Source organism: Miscanthus floridulus, chromosome 15 (assembly GCF_019320115.1).
Source record: "Miscanthus floridulus cultivar M001 chromosome 15, ASM1932011v1, whole genome shotgun sequence".
NCBI classification, from domain to species: Eukaryota; Viridiplantae; Streptophyta; class Magnoliopsida; order Poales; family Poaceae; genus Miscanthus; species Miscanthus floridulus.
In genome coordinates, this window is record NC_089594.1 from 11,810,386 (window position 1) to 11,836,216 (window position 25,831).

At 46.5% G+C, this 25,831-nt stretch overlaps 1 protein-coding gene across 1 annotated transcript; it reads right to left on the reverse strand.

Moving 5' to 3' along the window:
• Nucleotides 1-1,298: 1,298 nt before the first annotated feature.
• Nucleotides 1,299-5,295, reverse strand: LOC136509098 (stem-specific protein TSJT1-like). Its single transcript, XM_066503896.1, has 5 exons — nt 4,963-5,295; nt 2,505-2,748; nt 2,285-2,405; nt 1,955-2,064; nt 1,299-1,621 (listed from the first exon to the last, which is right to left on the reverse strand). The coding sequence occupies exons 1-5, from the start codon at nt 5,163-5,165 to the stop codon at nt 1,583-1,585; spliced, it is 717 nt and encodes a 238-aa protein (XP_066359993.1). The 5' UTR covers nt 5,166-5,295; the 3' UTR covers nt 1,299-1,582.
• Between the last annotated feature and the right edge of the window lie 20,536 nt (nt 5,296-25,831).

A 25,831-nucleotide genomic window follows, 5' to 3' on the forward strand; every position in this document is an offset into this window, starting at 1 on the left:
TGTTTTTCCGTCGTGCACTCGGCAAAATCGACGTCACCGTGCCATCCCGTCAAAGCAAATCTACTGTATCCATAGTGTCTGTGCGTGCTTCCCTGTGCTCGTGGGGAAGCCAAGGGATTTTTTGGTTGGCAACTAGCAATCCTGGAGCGAGCGAGGACGAAAAGGATCACATTGGCACCTGCCGATGGCTGATGCAGTGCTGCCTCACCGGTCACCAGGTGCGGTGGCCTGACTACATCCCGCGCTGAGTTTTCTAGTTAGGGTTAAAGCTACAAAATAGAACTGTTCACTTCCCTAGAGAGGAGGAAGCCCCTCTATCTTTACTGTTGAGCGTACTAGCTGCTTCATGGATCTTGGTCATGTCAGTTTCATCAACCCATGGTTTCGAGCAGACAACGCAACAACAGAAGAGTTAGCAATAGGGTTGCTTTGTGAGGAAAAAATGTACAAATGTTTCCCAAAGGAAAGTGTTAATGCAAAGAGAAATAGAGGAACGAGAGAGAGAATCAAATGGCACTGCTAGACAAATGGTACCTACTGACCCTGTCCCTGTACATCTATCTTATACTCTCTTTGCACAACAATATTCTAAAATATGGTTTTCATCTTAACTGTGTTAAAGCAATCAATCGGGGAAATATCTTGGCAGTAATACAAAATACTGCAATGCAGTATGCTTTTTCGGTAAGAACTGAAACACGCTGTTAAGCCTTTCGTCCTGCCCATAGAAACCCCTGCAAGCTTTCAGATTGTCAGTTGTGCTTACCTGTGGGTTGGCATGCCTTCTGTCGAAATCAACCCCCAAAATGGATTCAGTGGTGGGAATCCGATTCCTCCCCCTCAGTATTCCGATTCATCCGCAGGGGTGTAGTGTAGGTTCAGCGCAGTCAAGCTCCGGCGGCCACGGAGCGGCGGAGGCGATGCAGCCGGTAAGCTCTCTGAGATGCGGATCGCCGGCGGGGTCGCGTTTGGCGGGTTGCAGTTGCAGAGGTGGGGAACAGAGCTGGGCTACACCTAGCCCAACGGAGACTTGAACAAAACGGCCCGGTCCGTATTGACGTGAGGCAATAGACATTGGCCCAGAAGACCACAGATATCGGGCTGGGCCTGTACGAGCCCATCAAGTGCTGCTGTGAGCCTGTTGAACTTTTGCACTTTTTGTGGTTGGGCTGGATGCAAAATCAAACTAGAGTTGATGTATGTATTATACTAGTACAAGTCTTTCTTCTGAATTATTGCAGCATCAAGCAACTATATATATCAACATTCATCATCTGTCATCACACGGACAACGACGATGGAGAAACAAAGCTTTGTTATTCGGAACAAATTACACACTTCACGTTCCACGCAACCATGTCTCAACTACCAAGTTCCATGTAAGTTGAACAGCTAGGGATACAGGTACACACACAAGCATCACCCCTTAAGTGCCTCCAGTACTTCTCTTTTATGATGATGAAAGATGATACAGATAGATTCAGTTGCATGAACATATGACTTGCCACTATGTTACACCACCATCCATGTACAGAGTTCTGCATTGCATTGCGCCACATCCACGCCTCCACACGGAAATCGCCTAATAATGCAGCGCTGTCAGGACTGTAGACCCTTCCACCTGCAATCACAAATTACAAATTCGTGTGGGTCAGTCAACAGCGCATAGATAGCATTGCATCATATACAAATTCTGCAGAGATATATATAATCTGAATGGAAAACAGTTAGCTCTGTCGTTAAGTCAATTAGCATCGTCATGCTCAGTTCCTCTGCAGTTATGATTCCTACTCACTAGGAACAAAACTGTGCAGACAGCAGAGTTCCTTGTTGTGAGTGCTCCGATTTATTACTAGTACTGTGCTAGACCTTGCATGATTGATGCATCTCTGACGTAACTAGTACATAAAACTGGAGTTGATCATGTACAAGAATTAAAGCCATTTTCTTTTACCTTGAAAGTTGCACCACAGATCTCTTCTTCATCTGCAGGAACGGCAGTGACCTTGTGCTTGGGGTTCTCGTAGCACTTCAGGCCTCCAAGGGCGTTAGAGTAGAAGCAACCTGCAATGCAGCATATTTATGAGATCAGCTAAAAATGACTAATTGAGGATGAGGGCTCTTTGGATGCTGTACAGCTGTACAGAAACTTTAATCTTCAGACTGCCTTCAGCGGTTGTTTGTTGGCAAGCAACATTTTCAGTTTCAGAGATTTGGTGCTTGGCAACACACAAGTCAAGACATGATCTGACAGTTGCTTGATGAGGTCGCGTGCGTTAATTACCTTGTGGGAAAGGCGCGAGCGATTTGCCACATGATCCTTTGAGCATGTCAATGTCATCAGAGAAGGCGACGCAGCCATCGGCAGTGATCCCCCAGAAGAGCGGCACCTTGCCCTCAGGATCCTGACAGAGCAAATAATCTCAGCACAGCAATATTACAAGGTAAATAGACTGAAATCACCATAATGCGATACTGCACGAGCAGCTGTTAGCTAAGCTTACAGATGCGACGAGGAGGGTGTTGGTGGACTTGTCGAAGAGCACGAAGGCGTAGCTGCCGGTGAGCTGGGCGAGCATGAAGCTGGCCGGGTAGGGCGCCCGGTCACGGAGCGTCTTGTAGGCCTCGATGACGAGGAGCACCTCGTTGGCGCCCTTGGTGGACAGCCCGTACTGCTGGCTCAGCCGCCCCAGGTTGTCCAGCACGCCCTCGAACAGGCAGAACACCTCGTCCTTCGCCGCGAACGACCTGGTCAGCGTTCAGCAAGAACACAAATTTTGTTTTGTCGGCATCAGTTGTGTGACCTGTGACTTGTGACTCAGCAACTGTATGTTGCACGGTGCATGCAATGCAATGCAATGCATTATCAGGCGTACTGGCGTAGGGTAGGGAAAAAATATATGAGAAACGCCGGCATGCTGAACATCGTTGGTGGGTGTGTTTGGTTGGTGGTGCCTAGAACAAGCACTTTCAGTTTCACCTGTTTATTGAATGAATGGCTCACCGAAGAACATGGTAATCATATCATTCAGAGTTCAGAGTAATTAGGTGGGATGTTTTGACTTGATACGGTAGAGATGCACCTAACCCCAGAGAATTAGAGTACTTAAGCTTGTTCCTAACAAAAGCGAAAACACATGGATTCCATGATACGAACCTTGACATGTACGAAAAGGGGTAAGCACTGAAAGAAGAAAAGGTCAAAACTGAAGGAATGGGATTCCTCATTCCTTGGATGCTACTTCTTCAGTGAATCAGCCTAGTACTGGTAGAGTGGTAGGATAAGACAGAAGAGCACACAGAGCAATCAGGGCCCACAAATCATAGCCCCATCCGCGGGCCCTCCTGGCCCATCTAGTGCGTGCAGGATGGACTACCTTACTTTTCTTCAGATCTGTGGGCAGCAAACCTGGATTGCCCACACACTACCACTCACTACCATACCAAAGCGACCTGTGCGTGTGTTCCCTGTACTATGATGCCAACCATGTGGGTGTGGACAAAAAAAAAAAGTGACCGAATCAGAGTTACTAAATACTGTCGCTGCTCATGAATCTAGTAATTAAATTTGTATTGTGTTCATTCAATTAACCATAGATGGCATAGGCCTGTCGCTTTCTAATTCAGCAGCCGCCTAATGGAGACGGAGAATATGAGGCTCTGCTCCATGGTTCGTTTGTTGGCAAGTCAGCTAACAGACGGCAGGATGTGGACGTGCAAATTGCACCCTGCCCCAGCAGCATAGGGGAAGAAGATCACTTTCTTTTTGGAAAAACAAGGCCTCCTTTTTTATCATCATAAAAATAAACAAACATAATAATATTTCTATTTCGAGATGTCCATGTCAGAGGTATACATCGGTGAAGCTTTCTTCCCATTTTCTTCCTTTGTGACGATGTGAAGTGATCTGATCATATCACCAACCCTTTGGCGCAGGTAACCTTAGAAATTGGATTTCAAGCAGAGTCAGCGATGTCCAGATATGTCTAGACGCTGTATGCCTTAGCAAGCCACATGTGTTGTTGGTACTATACTAGTGTCTTGTGCTTCTGTTCATCTTCTTCAATCTTCTAGTGTATTTATTGGTGTATATTTATTTGGTTTTCTGAATTTCTGGACCATTAACATATGTATGTATTATGTAAAAATGAATATCCCTTTTTGTGGCCTGAAAATCCCAGTGGTACGCAAAACTAAGTGTGGAGTGGTCCCCTGTTCCTAGCTAATTTTTGGGGCTAACAGTTATCAGGTACGAAAACGATAAGCCAAGTCGGGTTGGTGGCATGGTCCTGCCCTACAGGAATGGGATGAGGAAACAACAGTGTCTATTATTGTTGCTCACTTTTGTTTCAGAACAGCAACATGTCATCCGTTAAGGAGGAGAAAGATCTGTCTGCATGATGTCCAATTATTGGCACAAGTGGGTGTGGCTTGTGAGCCATAGATTCATCATACATACTACTAATATCTGGTCATCGGTAAATTAATTCCGGAAAATAGTAGAATTTAGCAGCAGCCTGAATGATGACTATGTAACAGAAAATCATCTGTCTCTGTCCCTCTGCTTCTCCCTGTCCTCCCTCTTCGTATGTGTGGGTGTGACTTGTGAGAGAGAAGACGTGCGGTTGGTAACGTGTGACTGACTGAGATCATGCGGTTAGTAACTGATGAAGAAGATATAGATATACATACATACAAATAAATAAATAAATAAATAAATACAGTATTTTATACGAAAACTAGCAGCTGATGTACGCAAACAAGCATCTCAGAAAGTGGGAAACCCATCCATGAATCCAGTGGAAAAGGGGAATTGCTAGATTTTTGATATCGTAACAATTTAATTTAATAATAAACAAAAGAGAGATACTCCTGTACTAGGATCCTCCAGCATGGGACGTCGTCGTCGTCGTCCATGGAGGATGCAAGCAGAGCAGGTATGTATGTATTGTATGTACATACCTTGGGCGGAGGAGGGCCTGGTTGGTGTGGGAGTAAGCGAGGTGGCCGAGGTCGCCGAGCTGCACGGACACCGCCGGCTCGGAGGCCCCCAGGAAGCGGCCGACGAGCTCGGACGCCCTGGTCTTGGGCGACGGCGTCCGGCTGCCCGCCGCCACCAGCTCCGCCGGCACCTCCACCACCCCGCCGCTGAACACCGCCAACATCCTCACACGGTCACACCTCCTTCCTAGTAACTAGCTAGTAATCCTACACCTACTCCTAATCTCCCCCCAAGCAGACGAAGCTGCTGATGGATCAAGGTAGCATACGAAGCTGCTGCTTCCTTCCACACTCTTCAGGTTTATATAGGGGGGAACGGGGAAGGGAAGGGGACGAAGGCGGGTGCGGTGCGGCTAATGGCGTGACGTGGACCCCAGCTGTCATCCAGCGCTGCTAATCTTTTCTGTCATATATATATATGTATCCGGCTCGGCTCGCTTTTGGCGCACCGCCGCACCGTGGTTTCACTGTGGAAACCAGCAGCAGCAGCGACGCGAAGGTGAGGGTCTCGTGAACTGAGGACGGACGTGACGTGGCAGTGCCGGTGCTTGCAGGGAATAGCATCAACCGTGTCTTACCATCTAACCCCTCCGGCTATCAGTGCGTGTGGTATCAGTGCATGTATTTGACACGGAAAGCTCAGAGCTTTGGCCAAGTTTACTTGTTTTCTCTCTTCTGGAAAGAAAGGAGAGAGACACCAGAAGAGAGACAGGTTTGTGCTGACGGGTGTATCTGGGGACGGACCATCATGGCCCATGCCATGCGGCATCCATCCATCATCAGCGCGAGCAATGGTGCGTTTGCGACGGGGACCATGCGTGCGTGGGAGCCGGGCAACGGACGACGCGAGGGAGAAGACGACGCAGGAAGGCAGGACAAGGGTCTGTGGCTCTGGAGCGTGGGTCCAAGCATCCATGGTGGGTGACACAGACACAGTACGCGCGACGTGAGCCGATCGAGGACGTGGCTGGTGATGCGCGCGAGCGGGGGCCGGTGGTCCCAAGCGCAGCCGCTGCCACGCGTGCACGAGCCCACGACGACCACGACCACGACGACGACCGCGGCGCTTCCGGCAGATATTGCCGGCCGGCGAGAGCACACCGTGGCCGTGCATTGCCGCCAATACTCTCTCCAAAACGCCAGGGAGTGGGAGACGTACGCAGGGAGAGGAGGATATAATATCAAATATGGGCCTGGTTTTGCTTTTTGCTACTGCTATAAATATACCAGCCGTGTCATGTCCCTACTCCTGTGGGACATCCAGCAGAAAACAGGCGACGGGGGATTCCCACACCACACGCGCTGATGGATTCACGGGCCGGTTCCCTGGTGGACGGAATCGATCCGCCACTCTTTCAGCAACAACAGTGACTGACGCTGCACTCCAGGTTGCTCCGCTCCACTAGCTAGACACGCACCAACACACACGCTCATTTGCAATTTCCCCTAACGTATCGCCATATATATGCTAAGATAATGCAATAATGGTGTGTGTGTGTGTGTGTGTGCCATAAAAAAAACGACCTCCACTAATAAGCATACGTGAAAGTGAAACGGACGAGTCGTGTCGTGTCTCCATCCCCGGCCCGTTGGCTGCACGTAACCACTGGCTACCAAAATTCTCTTCATCACAGCCTCTAGCTCAAAGGGATCGGATCAAGATTCACCTCCTCGATCGCCAGCTTGTTTTTGGTAGGATCGTCATCGTCAACAAGCTAATTAAGCAAAATTTCCCACCGGATCGGATAGAAGGAGGTCACTGTTAGCTACAATTCATGATTTCCATCGTCAAACAAGTCTGTCCCAATGCGTCTCAAAAAAAAAAGTCTGTCCCAATGATTCTCATCAGCCGATAAAATTCCTAGCGGATAGAATCTATAGTAGTAGTAGATCAGATCCGCTTTAATTTAATTTGGAGGTTAATTAATCTGGTGATTGTTACGTTCATGATGGACATGTCATGCGAAAGGAAACGCAATGAATTCAGAAAACAGCTAGCCTGCCTGAAATGACATAGCAGAAATCGAGCTGCTCAGAACATTTTTCATGCATGTTGCCAAACACGTACATGGATGGGACACGCAGCACAACACAGTTGCAGATTGGCTGAGCTACTACAGGAGAAGGGCCCCTCCTCCTCCTGTCCTTCCTGCAGTATATATATACACTACTCATCAGAATTGCCCCATAACGTCTAGAACACGGATCCAGACGTATTCAACCACGAGGAATCCAAAACAATTCGCACATATAGTGCTAACTATTCTTCTTTTTTTTACCAAGTATTCGCACCAAATTGAACATACAGAGGGTTTATCTCCAATTATTCAGTTTATCGCTATCGCTTTGAGTCTCAGACCATTTTCATACATATATATGTAGTCTGTAAGCACAATAGAAATACTCCGTTATTTTTGACCTAAAGTTCTCATCAATTCGTTTGGTAGTGATTGACGTTATATCAAGAATAGATAAACTTATGTATGCCGTGATCCATGCTGATTAGTCAGTATTCACATATGAACAAAACAAAACCCTGCAATATACTAGATACTAGATGGAGTGTCATGTTACATCAGTCCCCTCGCTAATTGGTGAGGAAAAAAGAAAACTTGAAGATATTCCTGCGGTGACAACGAGCAAAGGAATCGTGTGGACAAGTGGCTCGACATTTGTGGCAAGAAATTGACGCGATGACGTGGAGACAAAGAGGGGAGAATATATATAGTTTTTTTTATTTGTACTTTTCTTTTGAGCACCGTCCGGTTATTTCATTTGATACTGCCTGTTTCAAATAACCCAGGCAAAACACAGGACACAGTAGTGCTAATTATATTTACCCTAACGTTGCTTTCTTTGTCTAGGTGAATGTGGTGGATCAGCTTACTTCGATTGTTACTGAAAGTGATGTTTTTTTATCTACTGACCTACAACTCTACGAGAAATGCCAATTCACCAACAAATTAAATTATTTGGCATCGTGTATATTTAAGTATTTAAGAAAGGTTATAAAAATCTAACAATATAGCTTGTTCTATGATATTATTAGGCATATGATCTTCACATATACGAAGTATATACACTGTATAAATATCATTTGATCAAACTAGTTAGTTAGGTTTGACTGCACAAATCAAATGTTAATTTTACTGTTGATTTTTCTTTTGATTGTGGCCACTATTCTGACTTCAAGTAGCTTTACATAGCCCAGGATGGACCAGGCCTTACCAGTTCTTCTGTAATTCGCAAAAAAAAAATCTGTAAATGTTTTTAAAATCGTAATATCCTCTTGCAGAATTCTATCTCTCAAGTCTCGCCGTATGTGAACAAGGGAAGAAACTGGTGGAAAGATTTTTCCTATTCAGAAACCAATGGGCGCCCACAGCATTGGATATTGGATAAGACAATGACCCACAGATTTTCGATTTTTTTTTTGTGTGGCTCGTGGACTGACAGAGGGAATCTAGCCCATGTGGCCTTTCTGAATTTTGTGTTAGCTTCTCCTGATCGTGTTCTTGAAGCTTAATTAGTGGTCTGCTAGGTGCACTGCAAAAGAATCAGGAGGGTGAGCAAGAACTGTCTCCTTCAATTGCTGGGCCCCATCATGTAAGTGGTTGGACTTGGCACCTTCTAGGACACTGTCAGTTGTCACCACAAATTTGTTCTTCATTTGAATCTTTCTCATCAACCCATGATCGTATAAGATACTTCGGCCTCGTTTGGCACAGCTCAATTTCATTTGTTCAGAAATAAAGTGTATCTTGAAATTTTAAAACAGAATAAGAAAGAGTACAAAAGACGTGTGCAACATGCATGGTGCTTTATTTCATAATCAGTTTAAATCCTGCGTGTATAGAACAATCAGCAGCGTGATCAACTAGGGATTGCTTGATTAATGACAGTAACAATAATATAATATCTACTAAATTTGTATGCTTATTTAATGCAAACTAGTATAATTTTTGAATCTCTTTTATACACTATATTTTAAGACAGATGGGGTATAGTATTACTTTTCTGCTTGAAAGGCAAAATAGAAGTTTTGGTCCCTCAACTATCGTTTGAGGCTCAATTTCGTCCTTGAACTTTCAAAATGACCATTTCAATTCTCAAACTTTACTTTTAGGTTTAGTTTCATCCAAGAACTATTAAAGTGACCATTTCAGTCCTTAAAATATGCACTTTTGACTCAATTTCATCCCTCAACTATGAGCATTCAGGAACTAGAATGAAATGCACTTGATAGTTCATGGATGAAATTGAGTCCAAAGTACAAAATTTGAAGACTAAAATGATCACTTGATAGTCCTAGGATGACACTAAACCTAAAGTAAAGTTTGAGGGCTGAAACAACTATTTTGAAAGTTCAAGGATGAAACTAAATCTTGAAAGATGGTTGAGGAACTAAAATGACTATTCTGCCTACTTGAAAAACATTGACGAAAATAGTAAGAGGCTTTTATCAACCAAACAAAATGCACTTATCAACAAACAAAATTATATAGTTTTGATTGGGTGGGTGAAAGTGGAGATGAACCACTAGTTTCATTAAGTGTATGGTTGGATTGGTGGATAGGACCATCTAACTTCAAGTGAGGCGGCAATTTTTTTACTGGACCAAACTAGAGCTTAGACCAAACTATCCAACTTGCCTAAATCATTGTTGAAAGTGTTCGTGGGCAAGATTAGTGAATTACTCCCTCCAATTCAAATTATAAGTTATTTTTGGCTTTTCTAGATATATAATTTTTGTTATGCATCTGATATAAATTATGTCTAGACACATAGCAAAATTTATGTATCTTAAAAAAAGCTACAACAACTTATAATTTGGAATGGAGAAAGCTACAACATCTTATAATTTAGAACAGATGGAGTATTGTTGCATCAACTAGAGTACGATTAGTGATAGTATTATCATGTTCTGTTGTTAATTAGAAATTATTTTGGTGAGATTAATATTGGTACTTTCTCCTATAACAAATTAATATTTGAAACGTAGGTTTTGCTAAGTCATACCTTTTCTAGCTTTAACCTTGAGTATGCAAGGTTGACGTTAATAGTCGCATTATGGAAACTGCTTTTACATATAGACATATAAAACCTTTTCATTTTTATGGATCTTGCTCGCCAAAGTTAGAAAAGGCTTGACTTTGAACAAATCTAGATGGACTTATACCAGAGAATGTAAGTGTTCGTGGGTGTTGGTTAGTATATCACTAGTGCATCACGCGCGCCCTTGCGCGCGTTGGTTATCCAACCAAAGATGCATCGTAGGGTTGAACACTCATCTAATCTTTAGCAACCGACATGGCAAATACTCAGGGTCGTAGCATGCGGATGGTATGTACATATATATGATCATTCTATCTCTGTTTTTTATAAAAGTCGGGAAAAGGTATGAACTGCTTGGTTGTTTGCTTACTCTTAACAAACAGGTGGTAGGCATCATAGTGCAGGGCTAGCAAGCATCACCGACTATTAGCAAGTACACCTAACCTAGCAAATCAGTATCAACATTCACATGCTCCATTTGATAATGAGAAACTGATCATTCCTTTACAATTTAAAGTCACGATTAACGTTAAAAATTACACCACATCAACCATAATGTGACCCAAAAGCTTATGAATATTTCTACTTTTAGTCAATCAAGATAAGCTATGTCCCTGAAACGAAGGCCTACCTTAACAATCGGATCAGTGGAATCATCCAAGACTTGTATTACAATACGTTATGGTGGCCATGTGAGGGCACACGCCACAGCAATGGATAGCTTGTACACCTGTACAAAGAAATGGTCATTGCAATGATGCGGTGTCAAATTCTATAACATTGCAAGACACAGAAGAACAATGTTCAGACATCTTGGAAAAACTATGGTGTTTTAGCGTTGTTAGTGAATTGCCCAGCAATGTAAAGGAAGGACTAAACGAGCTTACCATTTGCATTAGGCACAGCGTTTGCACAGCAAGAAATGTACTTGGTCTGAAATAGCCAAATAGGTGGAGCAGCAAACCTCAGAATGAAGCAACCTATATAGCAGTAGAGGCAACATCGTGCAAGACAAAATTGGTATATGGCGAGCAATTTTTTTTAAAAAAATGTTAGCGTTACAGTAAGAGGCCCCAAAACACATAAGAATCAATCTCCACAAAGTCGGTACATGATGTACTTTGTAGGGATAGATCATCTATAAGCAGTACTGGTATTAGAAATCTAGTGACACCATCATGAAATTAGGAAAAGACAGGCTATGTGAGACTGAGCCTATATCAGCAGTGCACATTCTATATTTGAAAAGGAAAAATGGATCCTGTAAAAAAACACAAGGCATGAAGTTCGCGAATACTTGGCCATGTTTTTATCCTAATAGAATTCGCAACCTGAAAAAAAGATGTGTGCATAAAATGGGCTATACCGAGGGATGAGGACAAAGTGGTTCGGTCCAGGCAACGTTACCTGACACATGATTTTTAAGGTCAGCAATTAACCTGATGAGCAGGAAGGTTTAACTAAACAGGAAATGTCCAATAATAGGCAAACCGAATTAGCGAATGTAGGAATCAAAATAGACAGTGGATTAGGTTAAACAAGATCCGACACCATGTCTGTTAGCTCAGCAGTAAACTGGATGAGCAGGAAGTCTAACTGGGAAAAAAAACTCGAACAATAGGCAGAAGTAATTAGAGACTGGGAAAAAAAAACTCGAACAATAGGCAGAAGTAATTAGAGAATGTAGCTACCACAATATACAATGGAGCAGTGTAAACAAGATAATTCGATGAAGCAGGTAACATAATAGAATTCCCAACTCCCATAACAGATTGGTACACCTCCGTTTGATGTTTCCCAAAATTTTTTTGCATGTTTTGGACTAAATTAGGAAATCAATATAACACCCCAAATTTAATGTCGTGCAAAACCAATTTTCTTTGCGAACATGTTTATTAACGCATCACAATTATAGAAAAGATCTCCAATATTATGTACATCTAATCAGAGAATATAGGTATCCAAATTCGAACCATAAAGTGTATTGATCTAAATAGGATACTTTTTGGAGAACACTGTTGGCAGGACTGTGTCCATATCAAAGTTAGTTGTCAACAATTCTTTAAAATAATAAGGGATGCACAATACCTATACTGATGATAGCTGAGTATCTTATTCTTGGGTAATCACTTTTACCTCACTGGACCAAAAATAGAAGGAAACCGATAAGAGTTTGAATCAATGCGAGAACAACATGACAGAACTTACTCCCTAAACAGATCGAGGAATTTGGTTTAGGATGAGGTTGCCAAAGTAGGCCTATGCATAGTAGAAAGTGAAAAAAATGGTTGGCAGCAATTGTCTGAAATAAGAAGTGATGCAAAATACTTACATTGATGATGGCTTAGTATATTGTTGGGTACTCCATTATTACCCTGCTACACAAAAAAGAGGGAAACTGGTAAGAGTTTTTTTCAGTTGATGCAACAACACCAATGTTTCTTCGTGCAAAGCACACTAAATCATAGAAAAAACAAAAATCCGGCACACCATATATGCATGTGTCAATTCAAAGCACACTGAACCATACATGTAAAAAAACAAGAAGCCAACACAGCAAATATGAAAGTGTCAAGAAGAAGTAAATAATAACCCAATCTGGTAGGTCTGTAAGACCTGACGAACTTGCCTAGGTTCCTATCATCCATACCTCCACGGACAGCACAAGATGTGTAGGCTAATTTAGTATGTACAATGTATAAATCAGGAATCAATGAATTCTCAGCAGTGACAATATGCATAGTTCATCACCGGTAACAACTTGACATCATGCCATCCGCTTGCGCGCGCTGGCAAGGTAGGAAAGGAGATTAAGGGGTTTTTTTTCACCCAATTCACTGCATAGATTGAATGGTGAGCGAACCTGCGGGACGAAGCCACGTCAGGGTGGCAGGCACGGCCGCGGCCACCCGCGGGGGGGCAGCGGGGGCTAGGTCGCAGACGTGTGGCACCGTCCAGCGTGACGGTGGAGCCCATGCAGCCGGATCCGGTGGAGGCGGGGAGGCCTCATGCCGGATCCGCCTGCTCGGCGCAGATCCACCACCTCCATTGCCGGCGCGAGGTCCACGTCGTGGTCCAGCTTCAGATCCGTCGCCGGGAGGGGTCCTACGAGCGGCCGCTTCAAATCCACCGCCGAGGTTGCTGACGTGACCTCCCTGTCTTCATCCACGGCCACCACGGAGGACCCTCCGCCGCCAGAGCCGTCGGCCGCGTCAGGGCCTCAGCTGGCTTGGCACGCGGCCGTGGGGACGACCGGCGACGGAGGGGCCAAACCCTAGGCCGCGCGACCTGCTGACTTGCGTCGCGAGGAGGAAGTGGCGTGGTGGTGGTAGTGGTGGTGGTGGAGGAGGAGGAGGAGGAGGAAGAGGAGTGTGGCCGCCGCCGCGCGGAGGGCCGTTGACCGCCGAGTTTGGCCGGCGCCGTCGCCTCAGTCGCATGGCGACTCGCGAGTGAGAGAGGGAGCGTACAGGCGAGAGGATGAGGACGGGCACAGCACCGAGACGGAGAGTAAGCGAACGAACGAAGGCTCCAGAACACGCAGACCAGAACAGTGGACGGAACAAATCGTGGACGTCGAAGCGAAGATCCTAGGGCTGTAAACGACGGTGGCGACGTGGGCACCCTGAGCGACGGCCGAGGCTCGCCGGCTTAATGATAGTAATTTAATTGTAGATACAGTCAAGTATTAATTTAATTGTTTTCACTCCATTCCTATCTTCACCATTCCAATTCCTTCCGCCTGATGAATCAAACAACCTGAATGAGCATATGCCATATCCATATGAACATGGACGGCCATATCCCATTTAACATTGCTCTTGCTGAAACCATTGTTTATTCAGTAGTCAAATTCCTATCTGAATTTGGCTTTATTTGCCACGCTGATCGTGAAGTTTATTCAGTTGTCTAGGTGCACTGCAAATGAATCGACGGGATGAAACCATTGTTTTTAATTTCAAAAAGCTTGGATTTACAAATTCTCTTCATGGCTATTCAGTGCGGTTCTGATTCTGAGTTTTCTTTGGCTTCCTTGATCGCGTCATGGAGGTCTAAGGTTCTGTTTGGAACGCGGAATTTTTTTTTCTTATTCCTATATTTTTCCTATGAAAATAAATTGATTCATGCATTCTAAACAGGCCGTCTACGTGCACTGCAAAAGGAATCAACGTGATGAAGCCCCACCACTATATATGGTTCATAAAGGTGATGCGTTAAATTTTTTTCTTTCGTTTATGTGGTTGGACTTTTATTTACATTTGAACCTCCGGTGCTAGCTGCCACGTCCTCCTTCCGCCTTAAAAAAATCAAAATATCACTTAATGAGAAGTCAACAACCATAAGTTTAACTAAATATATTTAATAAAATACTAATATTTAGATTAACCATGAAATATGTTTTTATAATAAATATATCTGAAGGTATAAATGTTGATACTTTCTTTTATAATTTTTATCAAATTTTAGATTATTTGATTTTTCAGAAAGCGAGATTTAGATTTGTTTTAATTTTGTGACAGAGGGAGTGCACCACAATTTGCTTCGTCCATCTGGATACTTCTAGAACAACCGCCCACGTAACTACCGGATACAAGAGCTTTGCCGAGTGCCAGGGGCACTCGGCGAAGCCCTAAAAACATTCGGCAAAGGGTTTGCCGAGTGTTACACTCGGCAAACGATACTCGGTAAACGTGTTAACGGCAAACACTAGTTTGCCGAGTGTTTTTTGTCGCGCACTCGGCAAAGACGTTGCCGAGTGCCCAAAAAGCACTCGGCAAACTTTTTTTCGAAAAAAAACAAGCCAGTCGCCGCCACCACTGGCCGTCGCCACCCTTGCCTCCCGCCGCCACGCCACGAAGCCCATAGCCCCCAGCACCAGCCAGGACCACCACCACGCCAGTGCCGCCGCAGCCGGGGTTGCTTGATCCACCACCGGATCTGTCGCTCCTCCCTTCGTCATCGCCGGAGGTGGACGGGGCAAATCCGCCACCACCGCGACCTGATCCGCCCCAGCTGCGTCTTGATCCGCTGCCACCACGACCCAATCTGCCCCCGGCGCGACTGGATCTGCCACCGCGGTAGCCCGATCTGCTCCCGCCGCGACCGGATCCACCGCCGAGGGGCCGTCGTGACCCGGTCCATGCTCAGTGGCGGGGAAGAAGGGGGAGGGGTGCCGGATCTGCCAGTTGTGGAGGTGCTCCGGCTCGCTGGTGGTGGGGGAAGGCCTGATCCGCGCTCAGGGAGAGGGAGAGCGATGCCGCCTGCAGGGGGGAGGGAGAGGGAGGGCCACCGTGACCCGGTCCATGCTCAATGGCGGGGAAGAAGGGGGAGGGGCGCCGGATCCGCCAGTTGTGGAGGTGCTCCGGCTCGCCGGTGGTGGGGGAAGGCCAGATCCGCGCTCGGGGAGAGGGAGAGCGCCGCCGCCTGCAGGGGAGAGGGAGAGGGAGGGCTGCCGCCACCTGTGGGGGAGATGAAGAGGAGAGAGGCACCGCCGCTTGTGGGGGAGATGAAGAGGAGAGGGAGAAGGAAGGAGCCCTGCCGCCGTCGCCTATGGGGGAGTGGGAGGAAGGAGACGAAGAGGGAGGGGCGGGCCGCCGGCGAGACTGCAAGAGGGAAGGAGACGGAGAGGAGTAATGGCGCCGTGGCTGTCTGCGTGTTTAGGGCCAGCAGGTTTTTTTATTCAATTTTTTTTTTGCTTTGCCGAGTGTTCTTTCTGGACACTCGGCAAACCTTCCTTTTTGCCGAGTGTTTTTTTGTGACACTCGGTAAACCTCCTATTTGCCGAGTGTTTTTTGTTTGACACTCGGCAAACCCCCTCTTTGCCGAGTGTTTTTTTTTTGCCGAGTGTTTTTAGGGTAACACTCGGTAAAGAATTTGTTTGTCAAGTGTCCGAGGGAATGCACTCGGCAAACATAAAAACACTCGGTAAATTTGAGGTTTTCGGTACGTGACGGTGGATTGAAGAGCTTGGTATATTATATGGGACTCACAATCATTATTTCCTGGAGACGGCCGATCAATATATGCACTTTGAGTTTTGTTGCATGGGTTCACATATCTGCTCCCCTGCTTATTGTCTGATCGATTTAGGGTCTATTTGGATCCATTAGCACTAAAATTTATCAGATCAAATTAGTACTAGTGGATTCAAATAGACCTGCTAATAAACCTACTAATTATTAGCTGAAGGGATGCTAACTATTAGTTCCACTAACAGGTTTAGAGTTGCTAATATGTGTTAATAGTTCATATACACATTAGACCCACTATCCAACTAACTATTAGCAGGTGAACCAAATAACCACCTGCTAAAAATTAGCAACTATTAGCTATTAGCTAACTAATTTTTAGTACTAATGGATCCAAACCTGCCCTTAATTAAAACTTATGCGAATAATGGGAAATGGATATGCACCTTGTTGGCGAGTGGCCCAACTAAAGTGATTACCCTATCATATATATAACCGAGTCCCATTCACCTTGAAGGTGATTGCTGCGTTCAAGGGAGACACAAGACATGGAAAAAAAACAAATAAGAAAAAACAAAAGAAAGAATCTAGGGTTCCCTCAGTTCGACATGCATGATTATTCATCGGATAATGATATATATAACTTGGAGTTGGAATATAATGTGACTTCGACGACTTGTATCGCATTGCATGCCTACTTTTACGAGTAAACTGTGAGAATCTTCGAGTAAGTGAGCATCTTCGAGTAACTGTGAGATACGGATGAGTTACTGTACAGGGATGCTATATGTTCCCGTAGTTTTCAGCAAAGGTTCCAAGACCAGATCCTTCTCTAGCTCATGACTAGCTCACTTATTCCTATTAACTTGTTGATAAGTTCTTGGCAAGGTGATTTTTGGACAAGTTGTTGGGAAACTCCTACATGCCACTCAGGTTTTTTTTTTTTTTGCAAGCTAGTGTCATCATCTACACAAATTTATAGATTGCATGATACTACACAGATTTTGCACATATTTTTTTCATCAGATAATGCAACTTGTTGGAGCCGGAACGTGCGCGACTTGACGAGGTGCACTTCAAATGAATCGATGTGCGTGATGAAGCCATTGTCGCCTTTAATTGTTGGCTCCCATCTATGGTGATCAAAATCGTGATTACCTAAATAGTTAAATTCGATTAACTGGTTGAACTCTGCATCTCAGACGACACTCACCACATTATCTTTGTTCCGTGCAGATTTTTTTGGCTGCTACTGCAGCCGTAAACAGCATAGCGGTCCGATCCACAGGGATTGTCTGAAAGCATTCACTACTGGATCCGCCGCCTTTGCCGAGTGCCGGCCGCACTCGGCAAAGGAACCTTTGCCGTCGGCAAAGGCTTTGCCGAGTGCGGCTCTCGGCAAAGCCCACTCGGCAAAGAAGTGGTCGCACCAGCTCTCGGCAAAGGTAACAGGCGCCGTGAACTTGACGCCACCCTTTGCCGAGTGCCGACGTGTCAGGCACTCGGCAAAGGAATTTTTTTTTTTGAAAAAATCTTCGCCGAGTGTTGACGTGTCAGGCAATTGGCATTTTTTTGAAAAAATCTTTGCCGAGTGCAGGCACTCGGCAAAGATTTGGTCACTTTGCCGAGTGCCACGCCAGCACTCGGCAAAGCTGGGCTCTGCTGGGAAAAATGCCCAGCTTTGCCGAGTGCTGGCACTCGGCAAAGCTGGGGAATTTTTTTTTTTGCTTTTTTTCCTGTTTTCTTGCATTCCAGACATGTAATTTCACATATATTCATGACAATAAACTAGAATATCACATAAAAATCACATTTCATCATCAAATGACGTCTCAACACGATATAAGTTCATAACAAGTTCATAACATGTCCAAAACCTGCAAGAAAACAACGGCGCGAAGGTCGATAACCACAGTGGCACGAAGGCCGACATCACAGCGGCACGAAGGCCGACAAGTCTACAAGCGGGCAGTAGAGGTACCTAGCTCGACCCGGCGTCCCCAGGGGCCCCAGAGCCCCCACCTTGCTCCCACGGAGACCACCCTGACTGCGGCGTCGCTTGGAACGTCGAGTAGGGCCCGGAGTGCCCCTGCTGCGTCGGTGGAGGAGGAGCAGTACCTGGCCACGTGAAGCCCTGAGTCGGGAAGGTCGGGTGAGCCAGCCACCCGTGCGGTGGAGAAGGGCCTAGTGGAGGGCTGGCACCTGGAGTCAGGTTCGAACCCGCCGACTGTTCCTGCACAAAGGATAAGTGATCTCATTAGTACCTGCAGGATGGCCGCACAAGCTAAAGCAACAGGCAATATACTCACCGGAGTCGCTATAGGAGTAGGCACAGGAAAAGGTGGTGGAGCGAAGATCGAGGCAGGGAGCTCGTGCTGCTGCATTCCCGGGATCTGAAGGCCCCGAAAGTAGGTGGCAAAGTCCTGCATCTGACGCTGGTAGTGCTGCGTGACAGCCGCCAGCTGCCGCTGATGGGCCACCGCCATGTTCTCCTGGTTCATCTGCAACTATGCGATCTGGGCCTGCAATATTACACCCGCAAAGTTGATGGTATGTGAAAACAAGGTACATGTGTGAAACGAGTGAACGACGAATGAAACTGCACTTACCTAAAATGCCGAGAACATTTGCGCGTTGCTCGGCTGCCGAGGCGCTATGGGGATGTCGGAGGAGCTCCTGGTCCCGTCTCGTCGAATCTGGCTCAGCGTGGGAACAGAGGACGACTCGATGGCGCTGTTGGCCATCCAGTACCGGCCGTGCTGCTTTCCTCCTCCCAACCTCATCAAGAGGTCCGTGTCCAGGGGGTCGGTGGCGGGGTCGAACGTCTCCCCATGGCGCTGGTGAGCCGCGGAGGTGTACTCGGCGAGCTTGGGGTAGACGCTCGCGTTGGTGTACACGTCGGGCCCGTCCGCCGGGTCGTAGACATTGTCCGCTGCCGTCGCTTTGCCCTTGTGAGCAAGGGCGTACCCCGTGAACTCGTTGACGACATGCCCACCATGCGACTGGGTCTGTGAGGAAAACACAAACATGGTTACAAGTAATGACAATTGAGCGCTAGAATTAATAGATCAACAGAAGCATACCCATCTTTCCATGAACACTGGGAGGGACTGGTTCCCTTGGTGGTGTGGTGCCCCTCGCATCTGCAGGCGGCCCTCCCGACGTTCTCTGCACCTCTGGTACGCCGCGTCCGTGGTCCACTCATGCACAATGGCCGCCCAGCAGTCCTTGTAGTTGTCGCACCACCCCAGACACATCTGCATGACATCAAGTATTTGACATGCCAGAAGATGAATTGAATGTTTCACGGAAGGAATCAAAACGAATGTTTCCTACTTAATTACCTGCATGTACTGCGCCTCTGTGAGGTCGGTCTCCCTCTGGAGTATCATCTCCCTGACTTGTGGCTTCTTCACCACCTGGCCAAGCATGTCGGCGTAGTAGCTGATGACGCACTGGAGATGCGCCTCGTGGTACAGGTCCTTGAGACGATCTTTGCAGACCGCCTCCTGCACTTGCGCCGCATGCTGCTCTCTCCCCTCCTCGCACGTGAAGAAGTCCTGTACACAGACATCATGTATCATTTCATTGTTTCAAGAACATCCAACGAATGCGTAGTATTGAGAAATGTGGTGCGATGAAAATACTCACCTAGAACTCCCTCTTGATCTTCGCCACAAGGGTATCGCCGTTGGAGTCCGTGACGCTGGAGAAGTGCTCCCACTTCATGGGCACCTGTACCTCACCCTTGTGGGTGACAAAGCCAGGGTAGTACTCCCTAATCAGCAGGCCCTGGATGCCATTGATATGGCGTGAACCGCTCGCTCCGCTGACAAACGTCCAACTACTGCACAAGTCATTAACAACAATTGTTAGTCTGCAGTTCAATTTTCAACATGTCATATGAACAAGTAGTGAAATCAACAATGGTTACTTACGTCTGACCCACGGGTTGAATCACCGGGCGGCGGGAAGGGAGCGGTCGTGGCTCAGGGAGCGACGAGGGCCCACGCTGGTAGGGCTTGATCGAACCTGAGGAAGCCGTCTCGCCTGGTGTCGGCTTGCCCCCGTCGTCGTCGTCGTCGTCGCCACCGTCACCGGTCGTCGTCGTCGTTGTCGTCCCCCCTTGCGGGGCCTCCTCGAACTGCAGCCTCCTCGTCGACATGCGACGTCCGCTGCCCCCCCCTACTAGTCGACGGCTCCACCAACTGCTCCTCCTCCTCGTCGTCGGCGGTGGTCGCCTGCTCCTCGTGGCGGATCTGGTACTACGAGCGGACCTGTCGATGCGGCCGCTGCCGCCTTCCGCCCGGCATTTTGTCGAGTGCCTGCAATGACAAAGATTAAAATAGTTAGCATAAATAACTGACAAGTACTTGTAAAGAAACATAATTGCAAGGTAATAATAATAACAATATAGTATTACATGAATTAGAAATTATCTCCGCGAACGGCAATATGGCTGGCGTGTAGTCGTCATCACTATTGTCGTCATCACTATTGTTGTCATCACTATCAATATTGTCGAGCTCTCTTAAGTGTCGGGCATCATCTCCATTGTCCTCATCATCTCCATCGTCATCATCATCTACATCGTCCTCAACTCCATCGCGCTCCATCTGCCATCGCTCAAGGATTCGTAAGTCCTCAGCATCCTGCACCTCATCACCCTCGTCCTCATCGATGTCGTTGTCTACTTCCATGCCCATGAGCAAAAGAATGTCTATCTCCAAACTCCCTTCTAGCCCCTCAGGTTGATAGAACTCATCTTTGTTTGGGTCAAAGTTGTAATCATCATCGTTTGGGACAGCCGCTTTACCGCACGGCGAGACCAAGTGCACAAGGCTCCAACCTGCAAGCTTCTCGTCTTTTTGGCACGCCCATGGGAGGTAATACACTTGCATGGCGTGTCGATTAGCCACAATATAGACATTGTCTCCTTTATAATTGGAATCCTGTCGAATTTTGACTTGCCCAATCTTAAGGTCTTTTTTCGTGACATCAGGATCGAACCAATGGCATTTGAATACCACTGGCTTAAAAGCTTTGGCACCCTTAAATTTGAGCTCGTATATCTCTTCGACTATGCCGTAATAGTCCTCATCTGTGCTGGGTGTACGAACTCCGCTGCACGTGGTTTTTAGGTTGGCCCGACTCTCCTCGTAGGCTCTCGTGCGAAAGCGATAGCCATTCACATCATAAATGGTGAATGACTTGACCCTACGGGAGAAGCCACCGGCCACCTGTTTTAATTCATCACCCATTTTCGCATCCATGCGGGCCTACAAGGTTAGGACAGGTAGATCATTACATTACTCGCTCCTAGGAGCAAAGTGGAATCTTCTAGGAGCAAATGAGGTTAGTTGGATGGTACCTTTGTAGAGAACCAGGAAATGAAATCGGGCACACCATGTCTGAGAAGATGGTCTTCTTCTTGCTCGGTAGGAGCCCTATTGCCTCTCCAGTGTTCATTAATATATTCCCTGAAAAAACAAGAGACAAGGGGGTCGGATCGATAGGTGGAGGATAGTCACGACGTATGTAACAAGCTCATTGAGAACTTACTTCTGATAAGGAATCACTTCATCAAGGTTCAACAACAAGTAGATCATGATAGTGCGCCACTCATCATGGGTCAATTTCTTGTTGGTACCTGCGCTTCCTCTTCCAAGATCCCCTTGGAAAAGGCTGAGGTTCGATGAGTTCTCGTCGGCGTTGTAACAAGGGGTTGGATTGTGCACGATGGGAAGTTTCTTAGTATAGTACGCCTGTGTGAATGTCGACACCTCCTCCAGAATGAATGCCTCTGCCACGGAAGCCTCAATTTTAGCTTTATTTCTACACTTTTTCTGAAGAAGCTTTAGACACCTCTCGATTGGATAGCACCAACGGGCCTGCACGGGCCCCCCCAACCGTGCCTCGCGTGGTAGGTGCAAAATCAGATGCTGCATCGACAGGAAGAAGCCGGGTGGAAATATCATCTCCAACTTGTAGAGCAACAGAGGTGCAGCCTTCTCCAGGTCAACACAAACGTCCCGAGATAACTCCTTGGCACAAAGCTGGCGGAAGAAAAAGCTCAACTCTGCCAGGACGCGCCACACTAGCTCGGGGAGGTATCCCCGGGTCATCGCAGGAAGGATCCACTCAATCCATATGTGGAAGTCATGACTCTTCATCCCTAAGACTTTCATAGTCTACAAGTTCACTCCCCTACTCAGATTCGCCACATACCCATCCAGGAACTGTAACGTCTTCATCCACTGCAGTACTTCCTTCCTATCGGCCCTTTTCAAGATGTAATCGGCCAGGCTCCTTTTCCATCTCTTGCCTGGCGCAGGGGTCTTCATCACTAGCTTTGGTCTATCGCAAATCTTTTCCATGTCTAGTCTAGCCTTAACATTGTCCTTTGACTTTTTACCAATGTCCATGAGTGTTGCCCAGAGTGCCTCGGCGACATTCTTTTCTATGTGCATTACATCGATGTTGTGTGGAAGAATAAGGTGCTTGAAGTACGGGAGCCTAGTCAAGCCCGATATATGAGTCCACATGTGGTCGTTACCATATCCAATAAAACCACCGTTGACTTCATCAATTTGGAGAGCCTCTATCTCGGCAAGGACCTCGGCAGGGCTCTTAACCTGAGGAATGGGGTCGGTGACTTGAACACCTTTCGTGAAGTGCTTTTCATCTCGTCTCAATTCATGGTTCTCAGGTAGGAATTGACGATGTTTGTCGAAAGAAGAATACTTGCCACCCTTGTGCAGCCAGGTGAACATCACATCGGCCTTGCATGTTGGGCAAGGGAACTTCCCTTGAACACACCATGCGCTGAATAAGCCATACGCTAGGAAGTCATGCATTGAATACTGGTACCACACATGCATTGTGAAGTTCCTCTTTGTAGCGTGGTCGTACGTCAGTACCCCCTCTTCCCAAGCATGTTGCAATTCATCCCACACTGGCTGCATGAACACACCCATATTGTTGCCCGGGTGTCCAGGTATTATCAGTGTCAAGACGACGTTCCTAGGTTCAAACATGACGCCGGGGGGAAGATTGAGGGGGATCACGAACACGGGCAAACAAGTGTACGGGGCCGCCATCATTCCAAACGGGTTGAACCCATCTGTTGCCAGCGCTACGCGTACATTCCAAGCCTCCATAGCCTTGCCAGGATTCATGTCCTCGAAGTGCTTCCATGCATCACCATCCGCTGGGTGTACCATCTTGTCAGGACTATATCTTTTGCCATTCTTGTGCCACGTCATTTGTTTCGTGGACTCCTCTGTCATGTACAGCCGTTGGATCCTCTGTAGGAAAGGAAGGTGCCGTAAGACCATCTCAGGGATCTTAGACTGTTTCTTCTTGCCATCACTGCCTTCTACCTCCACAAACCTAGAGGCTTTGCACTTTGGACAGTGTGTTGCTTTCTCGTGGTCTCCCCTGAATAGGACGCACCCCTTCGGACAAGCTTGGATCCCCTCATACGGCATCTTAAGTGCACGAAGGAGTCTCTGTGACTCGTATGTGTTCTTCGGCAGGGTGTGAGGATCCGGAAGCAGTTTGCCAAGAACTGTCAACACAAGATCGAAGCCATCTCGACTAATGCCCAATTGCGACTTCAACGCTATTAGGCGTGAAATGGCATCTAGTTGCGAAACCATTGTCTTCTCGTGAAGGGGCTTCTGTGCCACCTCCATCATGGTGTAGAACGCCTTTGCGGTTTCCTCTGGATCATCCTCCACCTCCATTCCTTCAACGAACCGTGCTTCATGAAAGTCTGCCATCATGTCTGCCATCTCGGCATCTGCATCATACTCCTCGAGGAGGGGTCTCACCACCTCCTCCCTAATACGATGGTGTTCACCATGGTGGATCCAGCGGGTATAGTTTGGAACGAATCCGTTATTGTGAATATCTACTCCCACGGCACGCTTTCGTTTCTTTTTCTTGTTCTTACACTTGCTGCAGGGACACGGCATCCGACTCGACCCTTTAGCAGCTGGGCCAAATGCATGCTCTAGGAAAGCATCGGTCCCCCTAACTCATTTAGAGCTCTTACTTGCGAAACCCGTGTACATCCACTCACGGTCAGCCATCCTCTGTCATGCGCCAATGTAAGCGGGTAATAAAACATGTATTTGCATCTACACGGCGTTCCTACCATCTAATAGGTGAAGGATAGGTCCTAATCCCACCCGTGGATGCGTAGATGGGTTAGCTTCCATGTTCTGCCCCCGTCCGAGTCGGAATTTCGGCAGCACCTCCCCGCTGTTCTCCCGATACACGTCCCTGCAGGGAGAGTGTGTATCCGGAGAACACGGGGAGGTGCTGCCGAAACTCCGACTCAGACGAGAGTAGAACATGGAAGCTAACTCATCTACGCATCCGCGGGCTGTCCAAAAAACGTGGACAATCCGAAACAGATATGGTCGTAGATATGCAAAGACCTGCATACCTCCGACCGTATCTCTTTCGGACGGGAGACGCCTAACTGGGTGACGAGATCTACGACCAAGGTACGGGTACAGGGGTTATACCTAGGGTGGCGGCGCTGTGGTGAAGCGACGCTATGCAGACAGACCGGCACGGCGCGGGGCTACTCCAGATCCGCTCTTCTCTGCAAAACAAGAAAATATTCTAGATTCAGAAGGTGGATTTGACTCATTAGAGATGCAGGTAGATAATTTCTGAGTTTATATTTATAATTTCTTACTTATAAAAAATCTGCAACCCAAAAGACAGCAATAGGAAAACAAGGATATGAATCATTCTAAGGAAAAGGGAGAAAAGCATTAACCAAATATCAAGAATATAGCAAGGGCCGTGGCGGGGTTTGAGGGGTTGGCGAACTGCAACTTAGGTAGCTATTTTGCTATCATTAGCGCAAAGTCGCAAACATAAATGTCTTCTTGTCTAACCAGTCCTCTTCATACTATACAATCTCTATGTTCATGCAGGCCTCAACAGGACAGGAAAGAGCTGCCGCCTGCGGTGGGTGAACTACCTTCATCCTAGCCTCAAGCATGGCCGCATGTCACCACAAGAAGAACGCCTTATTATTGAGCTCCATGCTCGGTGGGGGAACAGGTTTGATCTGAAGTTTTTCTAGATAGTAACTTCTCTCAGTTACTAAATTTAGGTGAATACAGAGAGATTGCTGAAGGAAATGAGAAGACATGCAGCAGTATCCCCTGTCATCTAGCATCACCTGCTATGTGGGACTACAAATATCCTGAGGTATTCTGGAAGATGGAAGATCAAGAAACCATGATGTGATAGAATATGAAGAAACCATGATGTTGGCTCCACTATTTGGTTACGGTAAATAAGGCCCTCACTATTGAAGCCTGAAGGAATACATCTATATAGGTCAGGTCACTCAGCTATCTGCCTAGCAGATTTGCAGTACTTGTACTTCCTAGCTATGCTTGCATTAGTATGGGTTTCAGTATTTTAAAATCTACTATAACACTGGAGGTATGCTTATGATGTATGTATCTATGTAGCGTGCAAAATAGTTTGTATCAGTTTGTGGAATAGCGTGCAATACAAGGACGCTCTATATGCATGATATATTTATTTCTCTGTTCTTATTGTGCTGAACAAATAACAGTGTAATCTGGTTTGCAGTTATTATTCAATAGAATATGATACAAATTGAATGTTACATTTGAAGTTATATAATAAAGAGAACACCTTTACTTCTAAATAAAGCTTGATAAAACTGTATCCGAATTCAAGAAAAATAGAAAGCAGACTGAGAATAAAAAATATTCGTCCAATAAAATAGAGCCCAAGATAGACAAGAG